The sequence below is a fragment of the Trichechus manatus genome, unplaced genomic scaffold (genome assembly GCF_000243295.1).
Source record: "Trichechus manatus latirostris isolate Lorelei unplaced genomic scaffold, TriManLat1.0 scaffold00039, whole genome shotgun sequence".
Classification (NCBI taxonomy): Eukaryota; Metazoa; Chordata; class Mammalia; order Sirenia; family Trichechidae; genus Trichechus; species Trichechus manatus.
Genome location: NW_004443975.1, coordinates 13261736 through 13280779, shown reverse-complemented (window position 1 = coordinate 13280779; position 19044 = coordinate 13261736). Strand labels below are relative to the sequence as shown.

General features: G+C 38.2%; 1 protein-coding gene across 8 annotated transcripts in view; it reads left to right on the top strand.

Moving 5' to 3' along the window:
* MIA3 (MIA SH3 domain ER export factor 3) overlaps nucleotides 1-19044 on the top strand; it is a 68958-nt gene that overhangs the window by 31367 nt on the left and 18547 nt on the right. For 6 of the 8 annotated variants that reach the window (XM_023730959.1, XM_023730960.1, XM_023730958.1 and 3 more), the window contains exons 7-9: nucleotides 9930-10061; nucleotides 15124-15145; nucleotides 18832-18920. In XM_023730959.1, the coding sequence (XP_023586727.1) occupies nucleotides 9930-10061; nucleotides 15124-15145; nucleotides 18832-18920 (243 nt within the window). Of the gene's footprint in view, nucleotides 1-7016; nucleotides 9171-9929; nucleotides 10062-15123; nucleotides 15146-18831; nucleotides 18921-19044 lie in introns of those variants that run through there. The other 2 variants (XM_012555429.2, XM_023730961.1) reach the window with 1 other exon arrangement.

Genomic DNA, 19044 nt, shown 5'->3' with positions numbered 1-19044 from the left:
CAAATCTGTCTAAGAAGTACAGGCAGAGTGCTCCTTGGAAGTGAGGATGGCAAGACTTTGTCTCACGTACTTTAGACATTTTATCAGGAGAGACCAGTCCCTGAAGAAGGACATCATGCTTTGTAAGGTGGAGGGTCAGCGAAAGAGGAAGACCCTTGTCAAAATGGATTGACACAGTGGTTGCAACAACGGGCTCAAACATAGCAAAGATTGTGAGGATGGTGCAGGACCGAGCAGTGTTTCGTTCTGTTGTATACTGGGTCACTATGAGTTGGAACTGACTCAATGGCACCTAACCCACACACGCACAAAGCATAATTCAATGAAATAAAAAACAAAAAGAAAATAGAGAAAATCAATGAAACCAGAAGCTGATTGTTTGAGATTACTAAATTAACCTCTAGCCAGAGTGATCAGGAAAATAAGAGGAGACACAAATTGCCAATATGAACTATCGGACAGATTCAATCAGTACAGATTCCACAGATATTAAAAGGATAATAAGAGAATTTTATGAACAACTTATGCCAAGTAATTTGACAATTTAGATGAAATGAAAAGATTCCATTTAAGACATAAAACTGCAAAAAAAAAAAAAAAATACCATAGGTAACCTCTATAGCCTCATTCTATTTAAAAAAATTGAATTTATAATTTAAAAGCTTTCCATAAAGAAAACTTCAGGTCTAGATAGCTTCAGTGGTGAATTCTACTAAACATATAAGGAAGAAATGATGCTAATTCTAAACAAACTCTTCTAGAAAATTGCATAGGAGAAAATAATTGTCAACTTATTGTATGAGGCCAGCATTATCATGATACCAAAACCAAAGACATAATAAGAAAGAAAACCGCAGGCCATTATCTCTCATGAAGCAAAACCAAAAAAAAACCAAAATCACTGCCATTGAGTCAATTCCAACTCATGGCTACCCCATGTGTTTACAGAGTAGAATTGCTCCATAGGGTTTTCTTGGCTGTAATCTTTGCAAAAGCAGATCACCAGGCCTTTTTTCCATGGCACTGCCAACCTTTAGGTTAGTAGTTGAATGCACACTGTTTAGCAAATCAAATCAAACAATATAGAAAAGGATAATATATCATGACCAAGAAGGGTTTATCCCAATAATGCAAGGGTGGTTTAACACTCAAAGATCAATGTAATTTGCCATATTAACAAACTGAAAAATGAAATCCGTATGTTCATCTCAATAGACATACAAAATCCATTTGAAAAAAAATCCAACATCAATTACAGATTTAAAAATTGCCAGCAAACTAGGAATAGAAGGGAATTTAAAATAGCCTCTATAAAAAAAGTACAACTAGTATCATATTTAATGGTGAAAGATTGAATGCTGTCTCCCAAGATCAGAAACAAGACATGGTTGTCACTCTCACCACATCCATTCAGCATTGTACTGGGATGCAGTAAGGCAACAGACAGTGTACTAAGGCAAGAGAAAGAAGTAAAATGCATCCAGATTAGAAAGGAAGAGTTAAAATTGTATTTATTTATGCAGATAACATGAACATCTGTGTATAAAGTCTGTTGGAAATCTATAAAAAAAGCTTCTAGAACTAAGAAGTGAGTTTAGTAAGGTTGCCAGATAAAGATTACATGTAAAAGCAATTGTATCTCTGTATGCTAGCAATGAACCATCAGAAATTGAAATTTAAAATATTTTTCTTACATATATACATATTTTACATTCTTAAATGTAAAACTATAATAATTTAAAAATGTGAAATACTTAATGATAAATCTGGCAAAATATGTACAAGTCCTGTACATTAAAAACTACAGAATACTGCTGGTAGAAATTAAATAAGACTTAAATATAAGGACCTAGAATAACCCAAGCACTGTCTCATTTCAAGATTTACTATACAGCTCCTGTAATTAGGATAGCATGGGATTGGTGTAAAGATAGACAAACATACCAGTAGAATGGAATAGAGTGTCCAGGAATAGATCCACGCACATATGGACAATGGAGCCCTGGTGGCGCTGTGGTTAAGAGCTTGGCTGGCTAACCAAAAGGTCGGCAGTTTGAATCCACCGGCTGCTCCTTGAAAACGCTATGGCGCAGTTCTACTCTGTCCTATAGGGTTGCCGTGATTTGGGATCAACTCCTTGGCAACGGGTTTTTTATGGGTTATAGACAACAGATTGTTGACAGAAGTGGAAAGGTAATTAAGTGGAGAGAAAAGTTTTTTCAATAAATGTTGCTGCAAGTACTGAATATCCATATACAAAAATTAACTCAAAATGGGTCATAGACTTAAATGTAAAACTATAAAACTTCTAGAAGGAAACAGAGAAAATCTTTGTAAACTTGAATTAGGCAAAGATTTCATAGATTTGACACCAAAAGTATGAGTCATAAAAGAAAAATATAATAATTTGGACATTATAAAAATAAAAACTTCTGCTCTTCAAAATGCACTATTAAGTGAATGAAAGAAAAACCACAGACTGGGAAGGAATCACTACAAAGCATATATCTGATAAGGGACGTGTATCTGGAATACATAAAGAACTTTCAAGCCCATTAATAAGAAAACACCCAGTAAAATAAATAGACAAAAAATTTTAACAGGCACTTCACCAAAGAAAATATAGATTACAAATAAACACATAAAAAGATGCTCAATATCATTAGATATCAGGGAAATGCAAATTTAAACCACAGTAAATAACCACATTTATTAGAATGGGTAAAAATTCAAAGACTGAGTATACCAGCTGTTGGAGAAGATGTGCAGTAATTGGAAATATCATACACTGCTGTTGCTGTGAGTTGCCGTCGAGTTGGTTCTGACTCATAGTGACCCCATCTACCACAGAACGAAACACTGCCTGGTCCTGTGCCATCCTCACAATCGTTCCTGTGTTTGAGCCCATTGTTGTAGCCACTGTGTCAATCCATCTCATTGAGGGTCTTCCTTCTTTTCACTGACCCTCTACTTTGCCAAGCATGATATCCTTCTCCAGGGACTGGTCCCTCCTGATAACATGTCCAAAGTACGTGAGACAAAATTCTCGCCATCCTCACTTCTAAGGAGCATTCTGGATGTACTTCTTCCAAGTCAGATTTGTTCTTTCTTCTGCCAGTCCATGGTATATTCACTATTCTTCGCCAATACCATAATTCATAGGCATCAGTTCTTCTTCAGTCTTCCTTATTCATTGTCCAGTTTTCACATGCATATCAGGCAGTTGAAAATACCATGGCTTGGGTCATGCACACCTTGGTCCTCATCTTTGCTTTTTAACACTTTAAAGAGGTCTTTTGCAGCACATTTGCCCAGTGCAGTATGTCATTTGATTTCTTGACTGCTGCTTCTATGTGCATTGATTATGGATCCAAGTAAAATCAAATCTTTGACAACGTAAATATTTTCTCCATTTATCATGATGTTGCTTATTGCTGAGGGGGATGTAAAATGGTACAACCACCTTGGAAAACAGTTTGTCAATTTCTTAGAAAGGTAAACATAGCCCTGCCATATGAATATGATTCAGCCGTTACTCACCCTGGTGGCGCAGTGGTTTAGAGCCCAGCTGCTAACCAAAAGGTCAGCAGTTTGAATCTGCCAGCTGCTTCCTGGAAATCCTATGGGGTAGTTCTACTCTCTCTTATAGGGTTGCTATGAATCAGAATTGACTGGACAGCAGTGGGTTTTGTTTTGTTTTATTACTCGCCTAAGCATTTACCCAAGAGAAAATAAATTATACATCCATAGAAGGACTTGTATATCAGTGTTCATAGCAGCTGTATTTGAGAAAGCCAAAAACAGGAAAAAAAACTCTGAAGTCCATCCATAAATCAATAAAGTATTGTGGTATATCCATGCAGCGTAATGCAACCCAGTAATAAAAAAAAGAATGAACTATTGATATAAGCAAAAGTATGCTGAGAGAAGTCAGAAAAAAATACATAATGTACTATTACATTTACATACAACTCTTATGTTGTTGTTGTTAGGTGCTGTTGAGTTGGTTCCGACTCATAGTGACCCTATGTACTACAAAAGGAAACACTACCTGGTCCTGTGCCATGCTCACAATCGTTGTTGGAGCCACTGTGTCAATCCATCTCATTGAGGGTCTTCCTCTTTTTTGTTGACCCTCTACTTTACCAACCATGATGTCCTTCTCCAGGGACTGATCCCTTCTGATAACATGTCCAAAGTATGTAAGACATAGTTAACCATCCTTGTTTCTAAGGAGCATTCTGGCTGTACTTCTGCCAAGACAGACCTGTTCATTCTTTTGGTGGTCCGTGGTATGTTCAACATTCTTCGCCAATACCACAATTCAAAGGCGTCAGTTCTTTTTCGGTCTTCCTTATTCATTGTCCAGCTTTCGCATGCATATGCTGTGATTGAAAATACTATGGCTTGGGTCAGGCACACCTTAGTCTTCAAGGTGACACCTTTGCTTTTCGACACTTTAAAGAGGTGTTTTGCAGCAGATTTGCCCAATGCAAGGCATCTTTTGATTTCTTGACTGCTGCTTCCTTGGGTGTTGATTGTGGATCCGAGTAAAATGATATAAGCAAAATTATGCTGAGAGAAGTCAGAAAAAATACATAATGTCCTATTACATTTACATACAACTCTAGGAATTGCAAACTAATCTATAGAAAGTCTGCCTTGCGGATGGTGGGGGATAGGGAGGGGCAGGAGGGTTGGATTACCAAGAGATGAGGAAACTTTTGGAGAAGCAGGATATACTCATCTTGACTGTGATGATGGTTTCACAGATGTAGTCATATGTCAAAATTTATCAAATTTGCACTTTAAATATATGCAGTTTATTGCATGTCAATTATACTTCAATAAAGCTGTTAAAAACTATATTCATCTCCCCCTCACACACTTAGATAAAAGTAGTATTCTGTATATACTTTTCCCCACCTTGATTTTTTAACAATATATTCTGAAAATCATATCCTAGCCTTATATAGAATCATTTTATTTCTTTTTTATAGCTTCTTAGTATTTCTTGGTTTATTCAGCCAGGCCTCTATTGATGGGCATTTGGGTTATTCCAGTCTTTTGTTAACTGTAAATAATGCTGGAATCATGTAGTTTTGTTTGTATCTTTTCAACATTTTGCCAGTATCTTTGGCATAGATTTCTAGAAGTAGGATTGCTGTGTCAGCAGGTATATACAAAGTAATTTTGAGGGACGTTGTTGCCAAATTCCCTTTCAGTAGGGATTATATCATTTTGTATGTTGTTGATGGTGTGTGCTGTGAACTCATAGTTACCCCATATGACAGTGTAGAACTGCCCCATAGGGTTTTCTTGACTGTAATCTTTTTTTTTTTTTTAATAACAGCTTTATGGAGATATCATTCACCTACCATAACGTTCACTCTTTTAGAGCGTACAGGTCAGTGGTTTTGAGTATATTCACGGAATTGTACAATCATCGCTACTATCTAATTTTAGAATCTCCTCATCACCCAAAAAAGAAACTCCATACCCATTAGAGTCACTCTCTATTTCTCCCACCCCCCAGCCCTTGGCAACCACGACTCTACTTTCTGTCTCTAGATTTGCCTGTTCTGGACATTTCATATAAATGGACATAATATGTGGCCTTTTGTGACAGGCTTCTTTCACTGAGAATAATTAGCACGCCCTGGTGGCACAGTGGTTAAAGCAATGGACTGCTAACTGAAGGCTCTGTGGTTCGAAACCACCAGTGGCTCTGCGGGAGAAAGATGTGGCAGTCTTCTTCTGTAGAGATTTACAGCCTTGGAAACCCTTTGGGGTTGCTGTGGGTGGGAACAGACTCGATTGACGACAGTGGGTTTTTGGTTTTGGGTAGCACAGTGTTTAAGAGCTATAGCTACTAACCAAAAGGTCAGCAGTTCAAATCCACCAGCCAGTCCTTGGAAACCCTATGAGGCTGGTCTACTCTGTCCTGTAGGGTTGCTATGAGTTGGAATTGACTCATGGCAATGGGTTTTGTTTTTGTTTTTATAACTTACATAATAATAATAAAGTTGCCGTCGAGTCCATTTTCTGACTCACGGTGACCACATGTGTTTCAGAGTTGAACTGTGCTCAGTAGGGTTTTTAAAAATTTTTATTTTGTTGTTGTTGAGAATATACACAGCAAAATATATACCGATTCAACCGTTTCTACATGTACAGTTCAGTCACATTGATTATATTCTTCTAGTTGTTGGAAACATTCTCACCCTCCATTTCTGAGTTGTTCTTCCCGTTAACATAAACTGACTGCCCCCTAAGGTTCCTATCTAATATTTCGAGTTGCTGTTGTCACTTTGATCCTATATAGATAATTCTTAGAAGAGCACAATGTTCAAGGCAGGTATTTTGTACTAATTAAGCTAAACTATTGTTTGGTTTTAAGAAGACTTAAGGGGATATTTCTGGTTTAAGTTTTTTTGTTTTTTTCACTTTTTTTAAAACAATATGTTATTGTGTTTTAGCTGGAAGTTTACACAGCAAATTAGGTTCCCATTTAACAATTTTTATACAGATTGTTCTGTGATATTGGTTACATTTTTCACAAGGTGTGAGCATTCTCACTGTTTCCATTCTGTTTGTTCTGTTTCCATTAATCTAGTTTCCTTACTCCTCACCATCTCGTCTTTGTTTTAGGGTAGATGTTGACAGTTTGGTCTCATATAGTTGATTATTTAAGGGATCACAGTACTCACAGGTGATATGGTTTATTTTGTAAGCCAATCTATTATTTGGGTGAAAAGTGACTACCAGGAGTGGCTTCAGTTCCAAGTTCAAAGGGTATCTTAAGACGATTGTCTTGGGGGCTCCTCTAGTCTGGCCTTTTTTAGGAACTTGAGTTTTGTTCTATATTTTTCTCCCTTTCTATCCAAGACCTTATTGTGTCCCTGGTCAGAACGGTTGATAGTGGTACCCAGGCACCACCTAGTTCTTGTGGTCTCAGGCTAGATGAGGCTGTTGTTCATGTGGGCTGTTAGTCCTGTGGACTAGTTTCTTCTTTGTTGGTTTAAATTTTAGAGATTATCTCAGGGCAGTAGTTTCAGGGGTTCATCCAGCTCTCATAGCTCTGGAAAGTCTAGAGCCCATGAGAATGTGACATTCTGGTCTGCATTTTCCCCCTTTTGATTAGGGTTCTTCTGTAGAATCTTTGATCAGAATGTTCAGTAATGGTATTGGCTGTAATCTTTATGGAAGCAGATCACCAGGTCTTTCTGCGGCAGAGCAGCTTAGTGGGTTGAAACCACTGACCTTTTGGTTAGCAGCTGAGCACTTAACTGTTGTGCTTCCAGGGCAGTCTCTCTCCAACTGAGTATGTTGTTCAATGTTTGGATCTTGCCAGTATAAGTGAGAAGTAGTATCTCAATGTAGGTTTAATTTGCATTTCTTTTATTATGAGCAAAGGCAGAGCTTGTTTCCATAAGGTTGTGAGCCATTTGCATTTCTTTTCCTGAGAACTATGTGTTCATTTCTTCAGCCCATTTTTCTGTAGGTTGGCTAGCCATTGTCTTCTCTATTTGTAAAGCCCTTTAATATTTTAGGAATATTAACCCTTTGTCAGTAATATGTTACAAATATTTTTTTCTCAGGTTATCATTGTCAAATTTGCTTATTTTGTATTTTTTGAGGAAGGGGGCTGGGCAACAGTTTTTGATTTTTAAGTAATCAAATTTACAGATCTTTTACTTGTTGCTTCTGAATTTTGAGACACAATTGGGAAGGTTTTCCCCACTTGTAATACATAGAGAAATTTATTCTAGTACTTTCTTCTTTTCATTTTGATTCCTCATACATTTGGAATTTATCCCTTGTGAACAGTGAGAACAAGATCCAATTTTATCATTTTCTATATGGTTATCCAGTTATGCCAGCATCACTTAGTAAAAAGTCTACCCGCCTCCCCCGATTTTTATTGTATTTCAAATTTCCAATGCAGTTGGGTCTATTCCTGGGTTTTCTATTCCATTCCATGGTCTGTCTGTATTCTTGGGCCAGTAGCACATGGTTTTAATCACAGAGGCTGCATTCCCACCTACCCCACCTTCCACTGCTCTTCTTTTTCAGGGTTTTCCTGTTTGTTCTTGCTTGACTGTTCTTCCAAACTGACTTTATATTCAGCTTGAAGATACATCTTTAAAAAAAAAAAAACCCAAACCCGTTGCCATCTAGTCGATTCCAACTCATAAAGATCTTCAAATATCATCATTTTGCCCCTGGGTGAAATGTTTCCAGTTCTTTAACTATTAGACGCGACTTCTAGACTATTCTTTATCCTTGTCTTTTTCCATAAGTCAAGTTACGTTAAAAATAAGACTCAGAACTGAACCCACTGGCACAGATGTGATAATGACGCAATTTCTTGGGATAAGGCTGATTTTTAAAAGGGTTTTAGCAATCATTTGACACAGTTTGAGCATCCGCAGGTCAGGAAGGGGAAAAGTACGAGGGGATCGGAGTGGGCAGGGAAGGAAGACCTCACCTAGGCGATGGCGGACCAGTCAGAGTGGCGATCCCTCTGAGAGGCGCGGGAGAGGCTTCTCTCCTGCCTGGGCATTGAAGGCAGGTGCCTGACGTCTCACAATACCCTGCGGCTCTGGGGCGGGCATGAGTGGCCTTTCATCTTCCCCTCAGCCCCAGCCATTCTCCTACTTCTAGCTCGCTGGGCTCCTCGCTCTGTGGCCCTTTAAAGCGCCTTTTCAGATAAGCCTGTGTCATCTCTGCCTACCTTTGCTTAGTTTCCTCCGCCAGGTCCTTTCGCCCTTCTCCCCCGCCTCGCTCTGCTGTTGGTTTCTTCCGATCCGGCCCCGCCCACTGGCGGGACCGCCTCCGTAGTCTCGTTAACGTCGGTCCAGAGGCAGTGTCTGATGACGTGTTTTATAGGAAAGAGACATAGGGTGGAAAGTGCCAGCGGCAGGGGAAGGCGAAGTTCAACCTGGATATCCGCCCGCCGAGCCGGGCCTTTTCGGAAGGAGGAAAACAGTGAAAGAGAGGGTAGTCCAGTGCCGTTCCTCGGGGAAGCGTCATCTCCATTCAGCTGCTCTTGCGCAATGGACTCAGTACCTACAACTGTGCCTTCTGTCACCGCTTCCCCGGGGGACCCGGAGCTTCTGGGACCCCTGTCGGTGCTCTACGCAGCCCTCATAGCCAAGCTACTGGAGGTGACGGGGCCCATTCCTAGGGAGGGACCCCAGCTCTGACAGGCGGGTGGACGAGTTCTGAGTGGAGTGGGTGCATGGACTGACGGGTCGAGGGAGAAATGGAGTGTGTCAGGCCCGAGGCAGGTAGGACGTTGCAGTCCTCTTTAGGGAGGCCAGTGGTAGTGTGTTTGAGGCTTCCTTATTCGTTCATTATTGAGCACTTACAATGAAGCAGACGTTATGTTACGTTCCAGTGTGCAGTCCCGAGCAAAACAAAGCGAGCGTCATGTCCCTACTGGTCTGTTTCCCAAAACCCTCGGTACTGTGGGGGAATGGGGCCAGTATGATGGTTAGTTGTGTTTTTGTAGAGGGCAGTGAAAAGCAGAAGAGGGAAGAAGCAGGCGGGTGTTTAATGTACTGTCTTGCAGGAAACATTTCGAATTAAGGCACTGAGTTTTATATAAGACAGTTAAGTTCCAAGAAGTCTGTCTAGACCAGTTATCAGGAGCGGTCTGAACTTACTTACTTACTTACTTAGCGGTATGTGATGGGCCTGTTGCGAACTGAAAGTATATGCTCAGTTAAAGACATTCAGATTCAGAACGTTTAAAAATACTGGAAGTCAGACAAGAAATATGAGGCTGCCATTTCATTCTTGAAGCATTGAGAGCCATTGAAGATTTTTGAGGTTGATTTGGAATTTTTATGGATTACTATTTGTGATTGCTTTATTGTAAATATTTTTAAGGCTTCCCATTATTTCTAATATTTATATTTCAGCTAGTTGCTACATTGCCTGATGATGTTCGCCCTGGGCCTGATTTTTATGGACTGCCGTGGAAACCTGTACTTATCACAGCCTTCTTGGGAATTGTTTCATTTGCCATTTTCTTCTGGAGAACTATCCTTGCTGTGAGTAGATTACGAGAGATACTGTATAATCACTGGCCCTTTTCTTTCTTTTTCAGTTACTAACACGAACACAAACTAATGCTTGTAATCTAAGCTAACATTGTAAAATAATCTAATCTAATCTTCGTTGGTAGACTTCGGTGAACTAGACAATAAGTGTCTAAATCACAATGGGAAAACTTCAATTTATAAATCCCTCATATGAAAACTTAAAAATTAAGTTTAAAACTTAAAAATTAAGATGCGCATGTATATATGCTGTTAGTAGAATTGGGAACTCTTACTGCCATCTAGAAAAGCAGTTTAATAATGTGTACTAGAAGCCTTGAAAACGTTTATATCATTTTATACAGTATAATACCATATTTAGTAATCTATTCTGAAGAAATAACCAATCGTGCATTAAAGATCTTCTACAAGGACATTCAGTGGAAGAGTATTTGTTACAGTGAAAACTTGGCAGCAACCTAAATGATCCACAGTAAGGGAATTGTTAAATTATTGTATATCAGTATAGTAGAGTAATAGGTAGTTCTTAAAATTTATGTTTTTCAAAGACATTGGGGCACGTAAAATGCTCATGATTTAATGTTAAGTGGACAAAAGGAGAAATCAATACTTTAAAGTATAAATAAACTATATATTCTTATATCTTACACATACAGAAAAAAAATGCTGCAAGGAAATACCACAAAATGGTAAAAATACTTGTATCTAGGAGATGAGGTGATTTTTATTCTTTTTCCTGATATAAATTTGTTTTCTAAATTTTCTGATTTGATCATGTGCTATTGTGCTCGGAAAATGTCTTTTTATTCAGAAATACAGATTATGTAGTATCCAGAGACACTATTAAAATGTTTATTCCTTTGAGTCATTTTTCTGTGCAGAGTTACCTTTCACACTTATATATATGTATGTATACTCATACATATGCATACTTATGATTGTACTATTAGTATGTCATTCTGAGTCTATTTTTTAAACTCATGCATTTTTTGAGTTCTTACAGATTTTGAGACAGTTACTGTATTTTTTTTGCAAATGATGTGCCCACGTACATAACATGCCCACACATGTAATGAGTAGCATAGACTGCTTAAGAAAATAGCGGGAGGGCGGGGGAGTAGGGGTTGGGAGATGTTGCCTGATTGGCAAAAAACCATATCACGTACACATTATTTGCATAAAAATACAGTATTTAAAAATGCAAATAGCTTACTGTTTCTCTGGTTATATTAATAATAACCACCATCATAAGATACAGAGCATTTTCACCCCCAAAAATTCCTTTTTACCTCTTCACAGTCAGTCTGTCCCACCGCTTATCTGTTTTCCGTCCCTCTAGATTAGTTTTGTTGGTTACAGAATTTCATTTCCTGTCAGTGAAACCACATAGCATGCACGCTTCCCTGTCTGACTTCTTGCACTCAGCGTAAGGCGTTCTAGCCTCACCCACGTTACAGCAGTGGTTTGTTCCCTTTTGTTGGTAGTGGTGTAATTCATCTATTAATCTGTGATGTATAGTAAGAAAAATTTTGTCTTGCATTTTTCACTTTTAAGACTTTTTCTATATTCTTACAAACTAATGACTTTTTTTTTTAATGGAAAGAACTTTACTGGTTTTTTGATGATGCTAATGTACACATGCACATTCCAGAAAAAATGCAGAGAACAAAGTACAAGTCATCTGTGCTGCCAGAGAGGCTATATTTCTTAACTCTGGGTTAAATACATTTCCAGACAGCTTTATGCTCAACCATAGTCCCGCTTTTAGATAAATTAGATTTTATTTTCTGTACTGTTTTGTGCTTTTTCAATGTGTTATTTCATACACAATTATTTTTAATTGCTACAAAATAATTGAAAATGTTGTACCAATGTTAGACCTTGAAATAATTTTAGATTTTTTACTGCTACAAATAACTAAATAACTGAGGTGCGAGGAAGATACCTGGGAATGTGAAATAAAATAAAAAGAAGAACAACAACACAGAATTTTAAAAACTAAGCACTATGTTTTGCTTTATGCCTTTGTATGTGTTTGTTTAGAATAATGTCAGGCTAAGTTTTTAAAGCCAGTTATTTTTGGATTAAAGATTATGGCTATTTATAGCTTTAATTTTTCTCTTTTGGAATCACAAAAGACATTCACATAAAAAATACACATTCTCATAGAAAATACAGAAAGACACGAAACCAAAAATGACAATCAAGTAATCTCACCACCCAGAAATAATGATTTTTTTCCATTTTGATGAATTTCATTTATCTTTTTTTCTCTTTCTCTCCTTCCCTCCTTGTCCCCTCCAAATAGCCATATGCTTGTATGTGAGTCACATATGTGTATACAGATATCCTTATATATAGCACTGTCTATGGTGTATAGTTTATAATTACAAAGTTAGGAGTATATTGTGTATTTCTTTTTTTTTAAATAATTAAAAATTTTATTAAATAGTTTTCAGAAACACCATTTGTTAAAATGAATGCATAGTCAATTATATAGAACTTACCACAATATGACCATCTCTTTGTTATTAAACATTTAGGTTGTTTCTAGGTTTTTGCTCTTTTAAGAATGTTTTAATGAACAATTTTGCTTATAAACCTTGGCTGTGTTTTTTTTTTTTTCCTTAGAACTATTCCTAGAATTATTGCTGGGTCACAAAGTTGAGCCAGCGCACACTTAGAATTACTGTTATGTAATTCATATTCTCATTAGCTGATGAAAAGCATCCAGATTTCATGTGCATCTCTATCTGTAAATAGTTTTAATTTCTAGTTAAGTGAGAGGGTTAATTTCTGACAATAGAAAAAGAAACCATTTTACATACCTAATATTTGTAGCATTATTTCTTTTGTACAACAGAACAGGACTAAACCTTGTCGTAACTATCTAGTGCTGGTATAACAGAAATTCCATAAGTGGGTGGCTTTAACAGACAAATTTATTTTCTCACAATTTAGGAGTCTAGAAGTCCGAATTCAGGACGCCAGCTCTAGGGGAAGGCTTTACCCTCTCTATCTTGCCTCTGGTAGAAGATCCTTGTCTCTTCAGCTTCTATTCCATGGCTCCTTGGTGATCTCCATGTGGCATGGCATCTATTTTCCCCCATCTCTGCGTCCTTCTGTACACTTAGTCTTATTACATATCTCGAGGGTGTTTGGCTTAAGACACATCTTACACTGATATGATCTCATTAACATAGTAAAGAAAACTCTATTCCCAAATGGGATTACATCCACAAGTATAGAGGTTAGTATTTACAACACATATTTTCGGGGGACACAATTTAATCCATTACAAACGGGATACCCTGGTTAGATTGGAATCATCACTAAGGCATAATAATATTCATAACCTACTTTTACATGGTGCTGAGATTTCTGACTCCATCAAAATAAGCTTCCTTGTATTCAGATGTCACCGCTGCCTTGAAAATAGTCATCTTCAGCTCCCAAGCACATTCATCCAATCTTTGGGCTTTATTTCTAATTGAGATTCTTTTTACTATATTAATTCAGGAGATAATAGAACAGTAGTATATTGATGACTACTTTAATGTCTCAATTATTTAACATAATTGTGGGACAAATTATTCTGCATGAATGAACTTTGCAGATGAAAAGCTTTCAGTTGAAGCTTAACAGTGGCAAAAGCATTGGATGCAAATCTTTCTGAAATTGAGTATTCTTTTTTTAGTTTCTTGGTTATACTAGACATGTCATTGTTAATACGTTTTCTCTCCTTGCACAATTGATTTTAAAATCATTAAAAAGAAAGGGTCTTTTGCCTGGATTTCTGTGAGGAATCCTCTGGCCTCATAGGACTTCCCCTCAGATGAAGAAAACAGGGCGACTAGAAATGGTGACCGGAAGGAGTAAACGGGGCAACTGTATTTCCTGCTCTTATTGTAGCCACTTCAAAAACCTTAACACCTGCTAAGATTGTCACAAGGTCATGTCCGCTTTACGTCCTGACCTTTGTTCCTCAGCATCAGCGTTTGACTTGGGAAACCTTGTCCCTACTCTCAGTTGCTCCTTGCTCCTGCTCGCTTTCTTCCACTCGGTTTGCGTGAAAGGGGGCAAAGGAAGCTTGCCTTCTCAGTAGCAAGGCTGTGCATTAGAGAAATGGCCATTTTTTTCTGTGTTGGAATTGTGAATGCATTTTCCCATAATATTATAAATCGTGTTTAGATACTACAGTAATACTGAGATAGCATGGATGACTTGTAGGCTGGTCTGAACATCTGATCACCGTTTGTAACATTTAAAAGTGGAAATATATTCTGGCTTACAAAGAAATTAGTAACACCTCTCTCCTTTTTTTTTTTTAAATGGATACTGCTTATATTTTATTATCCTACAATTCAGTGATGTGTTTAGGGGATCTAGTTCTTAGAAGAAGTTTTTGCCCTTTTGGGAAGTCATCATTTCTGTTGTTTATGCATTTTCTTCCAGCAGCCTTCCCTTCCCTTTCAGGTTCGATGACCCCAGTTTTTAGTGGTCAGGGAAAATCAGATGATCTAGCTTGTTAGAATTATTTCTAAATTCAGTCATTAGCCAACTTTGAATAGGATTTCTAAGATGCTTTCTGGTGAGTGGAACATGTGTATCTTAGTACAAAGATTATGCCTTTAATTTTGTTTTCTCAGAGACTTTTTGAACATTCACTGTTTCTAACTATTTGGGGTTGCCAAATGATTTCAGATAAATGGTTAATTAACATATTTATTATGAAAATTTTAGCCATTTCTGTTATTAAGTACTCATTTATTAAGATTCGTGTTCATTTAATAGGCATATACACATCTCTTTAGTTGCAAAATAAGATAATTTACCTTAGTGTTTTTCTCAGAAACTATTAAAGAAGTATCACTGCCAATTAATTGGAAATGCTTTTTAATCTTCCTTTTTAATCCGATGGATTTATTATGCTGAACCAAACTATGATAAATTTTCATTTGGTTATGATTTTGAATGTTGTATTAGGAACTATACTATTTCTATTAATGCAGTGTTTTAACATCAAATTTAATTTTATTTCTTTCTCTTCTAGGTAAAGAATAGAGTATATCAAGGTAAATTTTAGTCCCGTTTTGTTACTTGTATTATTTTTTCATTCCTGGTGTTTGATAAGGATTTTATTTAAGCTAGCAGTAGAGACAGTGACTTCTGCTGTCTGATTGGCTCCTTAACTCCTGAACTCTTCACTGTCCTTGCTAGCCTGGATGACAGAGTTGATGGCGATGCTACCAGCCGAGATAGGAGGTGAAGGAGGAACCAGTTGTGGGAGTGGGAAGAAGATGATTAATTCTGGGCAGATGGACTTTTAGGGACCTGGGGGACATCTGGGTAGAGTGGTTTAGAAGGCAGTTGGTTAGATGAGTTTGAGGTTTGGAGGATAAGAGAGGTCTGTTCGACTTGGCTCTCGGCAGTAAGTAAAGGTACAGAAAACACTCTGTGCCTGTCAAGAAGCTTATGACATAGTGGAAGGTACAGATATTGTCTTAGAAAAAACAAAAAACCGTTGCCACTGAGTTGAATCCATGTCATGGCGGCCCCATGTGTGTCAGGGCAGAACTGTGTTCCATAGGGTTTTCAATGGTTGATTTTTGGAAGTAGATCACCGGGCCTTTCTTCTGAGGCACCTGTGAGTGGATTCAAACCTCCAGCCTTTCAGTTAGCAGCCAGGTGCATTAACCATTTGCACCACCTAGTGACTCCATATGTGTTTTAAGAGAGGTTTAAATAAAATGTTATACTTAAGAGGAGGGAGCCATTAATTCCAGTGGAGAATGAGTAGAAATAATCAGGATGCAAAATGAGGATGATAAATACTGTATGTACTTAATAGAATGTGACGATTAGAAGAGATTTTCTGTTATTGGCCTGGTTAGCTGCCTGGCATATGCTAGGTCCCCCCAATACTGGGTTTTGTTACAGTGATAGTAACGTTGGAGATAGTGAAAAGCTTGACCTGAGTGGGGAATAGAGCTTTAGCATTGGGTAACATAGAAGATAAGTTTAGATGATAGGATTAAATGCCTATTAGAGGACTTTGGAATCCTGGGCACTGTCTTAGATGCTTTTCATAGCTTATCTACCTATAAGATCGGTACTTGTTATATAGTAGTTACAGATAAAACAGTAACAATCTCATCTTCTAGATTAAAAAAAAATGAGGCTTACAGAAATTGCTCATTGTCCAAAATGGTGAAGCCAAGATTTAAACCCATGTGTGTATAATTCCAGTCTTCCCTTTTCTGACACAACCACCCTAGTTTGCTTGAAACAATCTGTTGGGGAGGAGAAAGACATTGTTTGCCTCTGAGTAGGACAATTAAAGTACATTTTAGAAGGGTGTAGCTTGAAGTCAGGAGAACCTGGAAGGAGTGAGGTTTTTCTAAAGTGATGGCAGTTACCTAAGTATAGTGGGAATAATTAATAGAACCTGGAGAATGATATGAATTGGGAATAAACATGAGGAGAATTCCTGAAAGTTCTTAGGCCCAGGTGACAAGGAGGATGAAATGACTGGTGATTAAAAGACAAGGAGATGAGGGAGGGAGGAGAAGGAGAGAGAGGAGTCTGTTGAGGGGCGTGGATAAGAAGAAATCTGAGCACGGAAAAGTATGGTTTGAAGTGTTTGAAATAAAATCCCTGTGGAAATGTCTAGTGAGCAGCAGTAAGGAATGTTGGGTTTAAATGTAGATGAAGAGCAATGCTAGAGAGGTAGATTTGGAAGTAATTGGGAGAGGGGTGGTAGAGGAAATGGAGCTAGCTGAACAGCAGCACATAGACCAGTGCCTGCAGTTTTTTAAAGCTTTAAGAAAAATGGATAAAGTCATATGAATAGTAATAATAGTAATAATACTAAGGAGCCCTGGTGGGGCTGTGGTTAAGAGCTTGGCTGCTCCCAATGGGGTTGCTGTGAGTCGGAATCGACTTAACGGCAATGAGTAGTCAATACTAAATGTTTTATTAAACTACCAAAGCATTTGGCTTCTACTTGTACTACCATCGAGTTTGGTTACCATGAGTCACAGTTGACTTGGTGGCAGCTGGTTAAGCTAATTTGACCTCATTTTGACCTTGATAAATTCATTGTACAGACAACAACTGCTGGGGTAATATGAAAAGCAGGGATAGTGTTTGCCAGACTGATTGTTTCTGCTTTCTCTGTTTTGAAGGCTGGTAGCTTTTAGTGTAAGACCTTCTGTTGAATCATTGGTATTTTGATAATCAAAGTTATTGTGAATATTAAGATACGTGCTGAGATTGAAAGACTTGTGCAGGTTCACTTTCACAAAAATTTATTTAAGCCCTACTCCCTGCTAGACACCTTGCTACTTGTTAAGTGTTGAAAATTTTACATTTTGATAGGGAATTATGTACGCTGATGTTGATGTAATGCACGTTTATTATATGTGAGCAGTGTTCTGAGCTAGTGGTTTAATCAAGACATTAAATTTTTCAGTAATTTGAAGACTAGAAATATGAATCAGTATGCTTATATTTCTATTTCCCCTTTGCAAATGACATATACATCTACTCATCACTTCATGGACTATCTCCTTACCCCACATTTCGCATTTACATAGTAAAAAATCTACTATCCGACTATGTTGCCCATTAATGAGGCAGCGGGCATGGTGGCAATGATTGCAGAGCGTCCCCTCCTTAGAGAAGGGTCTCTGAGTGGCCTCTGGGAAGCTGGGCCATACTGCCCTGTGCCCTCCGCTCCCTCCTGCTGGCGGGGGCAGCTTGTCCAGTTGCCACCCAGGGCCAGCCTCCTCTGTGGCCACAGCCTCCAGGTGGAGGTGCAGGCAGCACTCAGCCAGGGGGCACCAGTTCTGGATTCCCAGCTCCTGTGTGGCCTGAGGCCCTGCAGCTCAAAATCTTTGTAGGATGGGAAGGGAGGAAAGAAAGAAGCATCGGAGAGGGTGTTTGGAAGAAATCTTGTGAGGTTAATGACATCCCAGAGTGAGCCCAACTATGTCTGAAGCCTCTGGCCCGGGCCCGGTGTGCAGCCAGGCTCCCCGTACCCTCAGCCCTCGTGGGAAGCTGCTCTGGGGGGATGGTGAGCAGGGCCTGCAGCCCTGGAGGCAGCTCCAAGAGGGAAGCGCTGACTCAGCACAGGAGAAGCTGAAGTGATTAGGCCATGGGCCCTCCAGTCACCCAGCCCGGCTTTATCCAGCCTTGTCTCCTCCAAGCCTCCTCTGCAAAGGAATAATCCATGACTGGACTCCTCACAGTGATCAGTAACTCTTAGCTGTTATTATTTCTGCGTTCTTATTTTCTAAATTAAAAAAATCGGACAAGTGGATGGTCTGAAAACAGAAAAAAAAAATTCTCCATTTTCGCATAAAGCCGATTTTGGCCTAATGACCTGTCTTGAACCTAACTGTGTTGATAAGGGAAGAATGGGTATATTTAAAGTGATTCCATTTTCTATGAAGAAAGGTGCTTAGTGAAGCGGGGAGGGACATTGAGCTGTGACATTTTACTATATTTTCCCATCTTTGAGAAAACATTTAAATTGGAATCTCATTGAAACAAGGGTTCTTAAAATATTTTTCTTAAATTTTAATACTTTTGCACCTTTATTGCCGTTAACCCCCAATTGCTTTTTAAAGGCATAGTAGTTATTCTAAGAAGCTTTTTATCCTCAGTGCCAGATAACATGCCTTTGCTGCTTATCCATTGGGCAGTTTAGTTTTATTTAGTAACCGTGATACTCTTGTGGATTTTCTCCCCTTTTTAGTTTCTGAACAAGAAATTTCTGAGAAGTTGAAGAATATCATGAAAGAAAATGCAGAACTTCTAGAAAAATTGTCAAATTATGAACAGAAGGTATAAATTATTCTTTCAGTTTTTTTTTTTTTTGGTTGGTTTTTCTTATAATCCCAACTTGAATTATTTCCACCTGCCTTGTAGTTAGGTTATTATGGTATTTTTAAATCATATTTTCTCATGT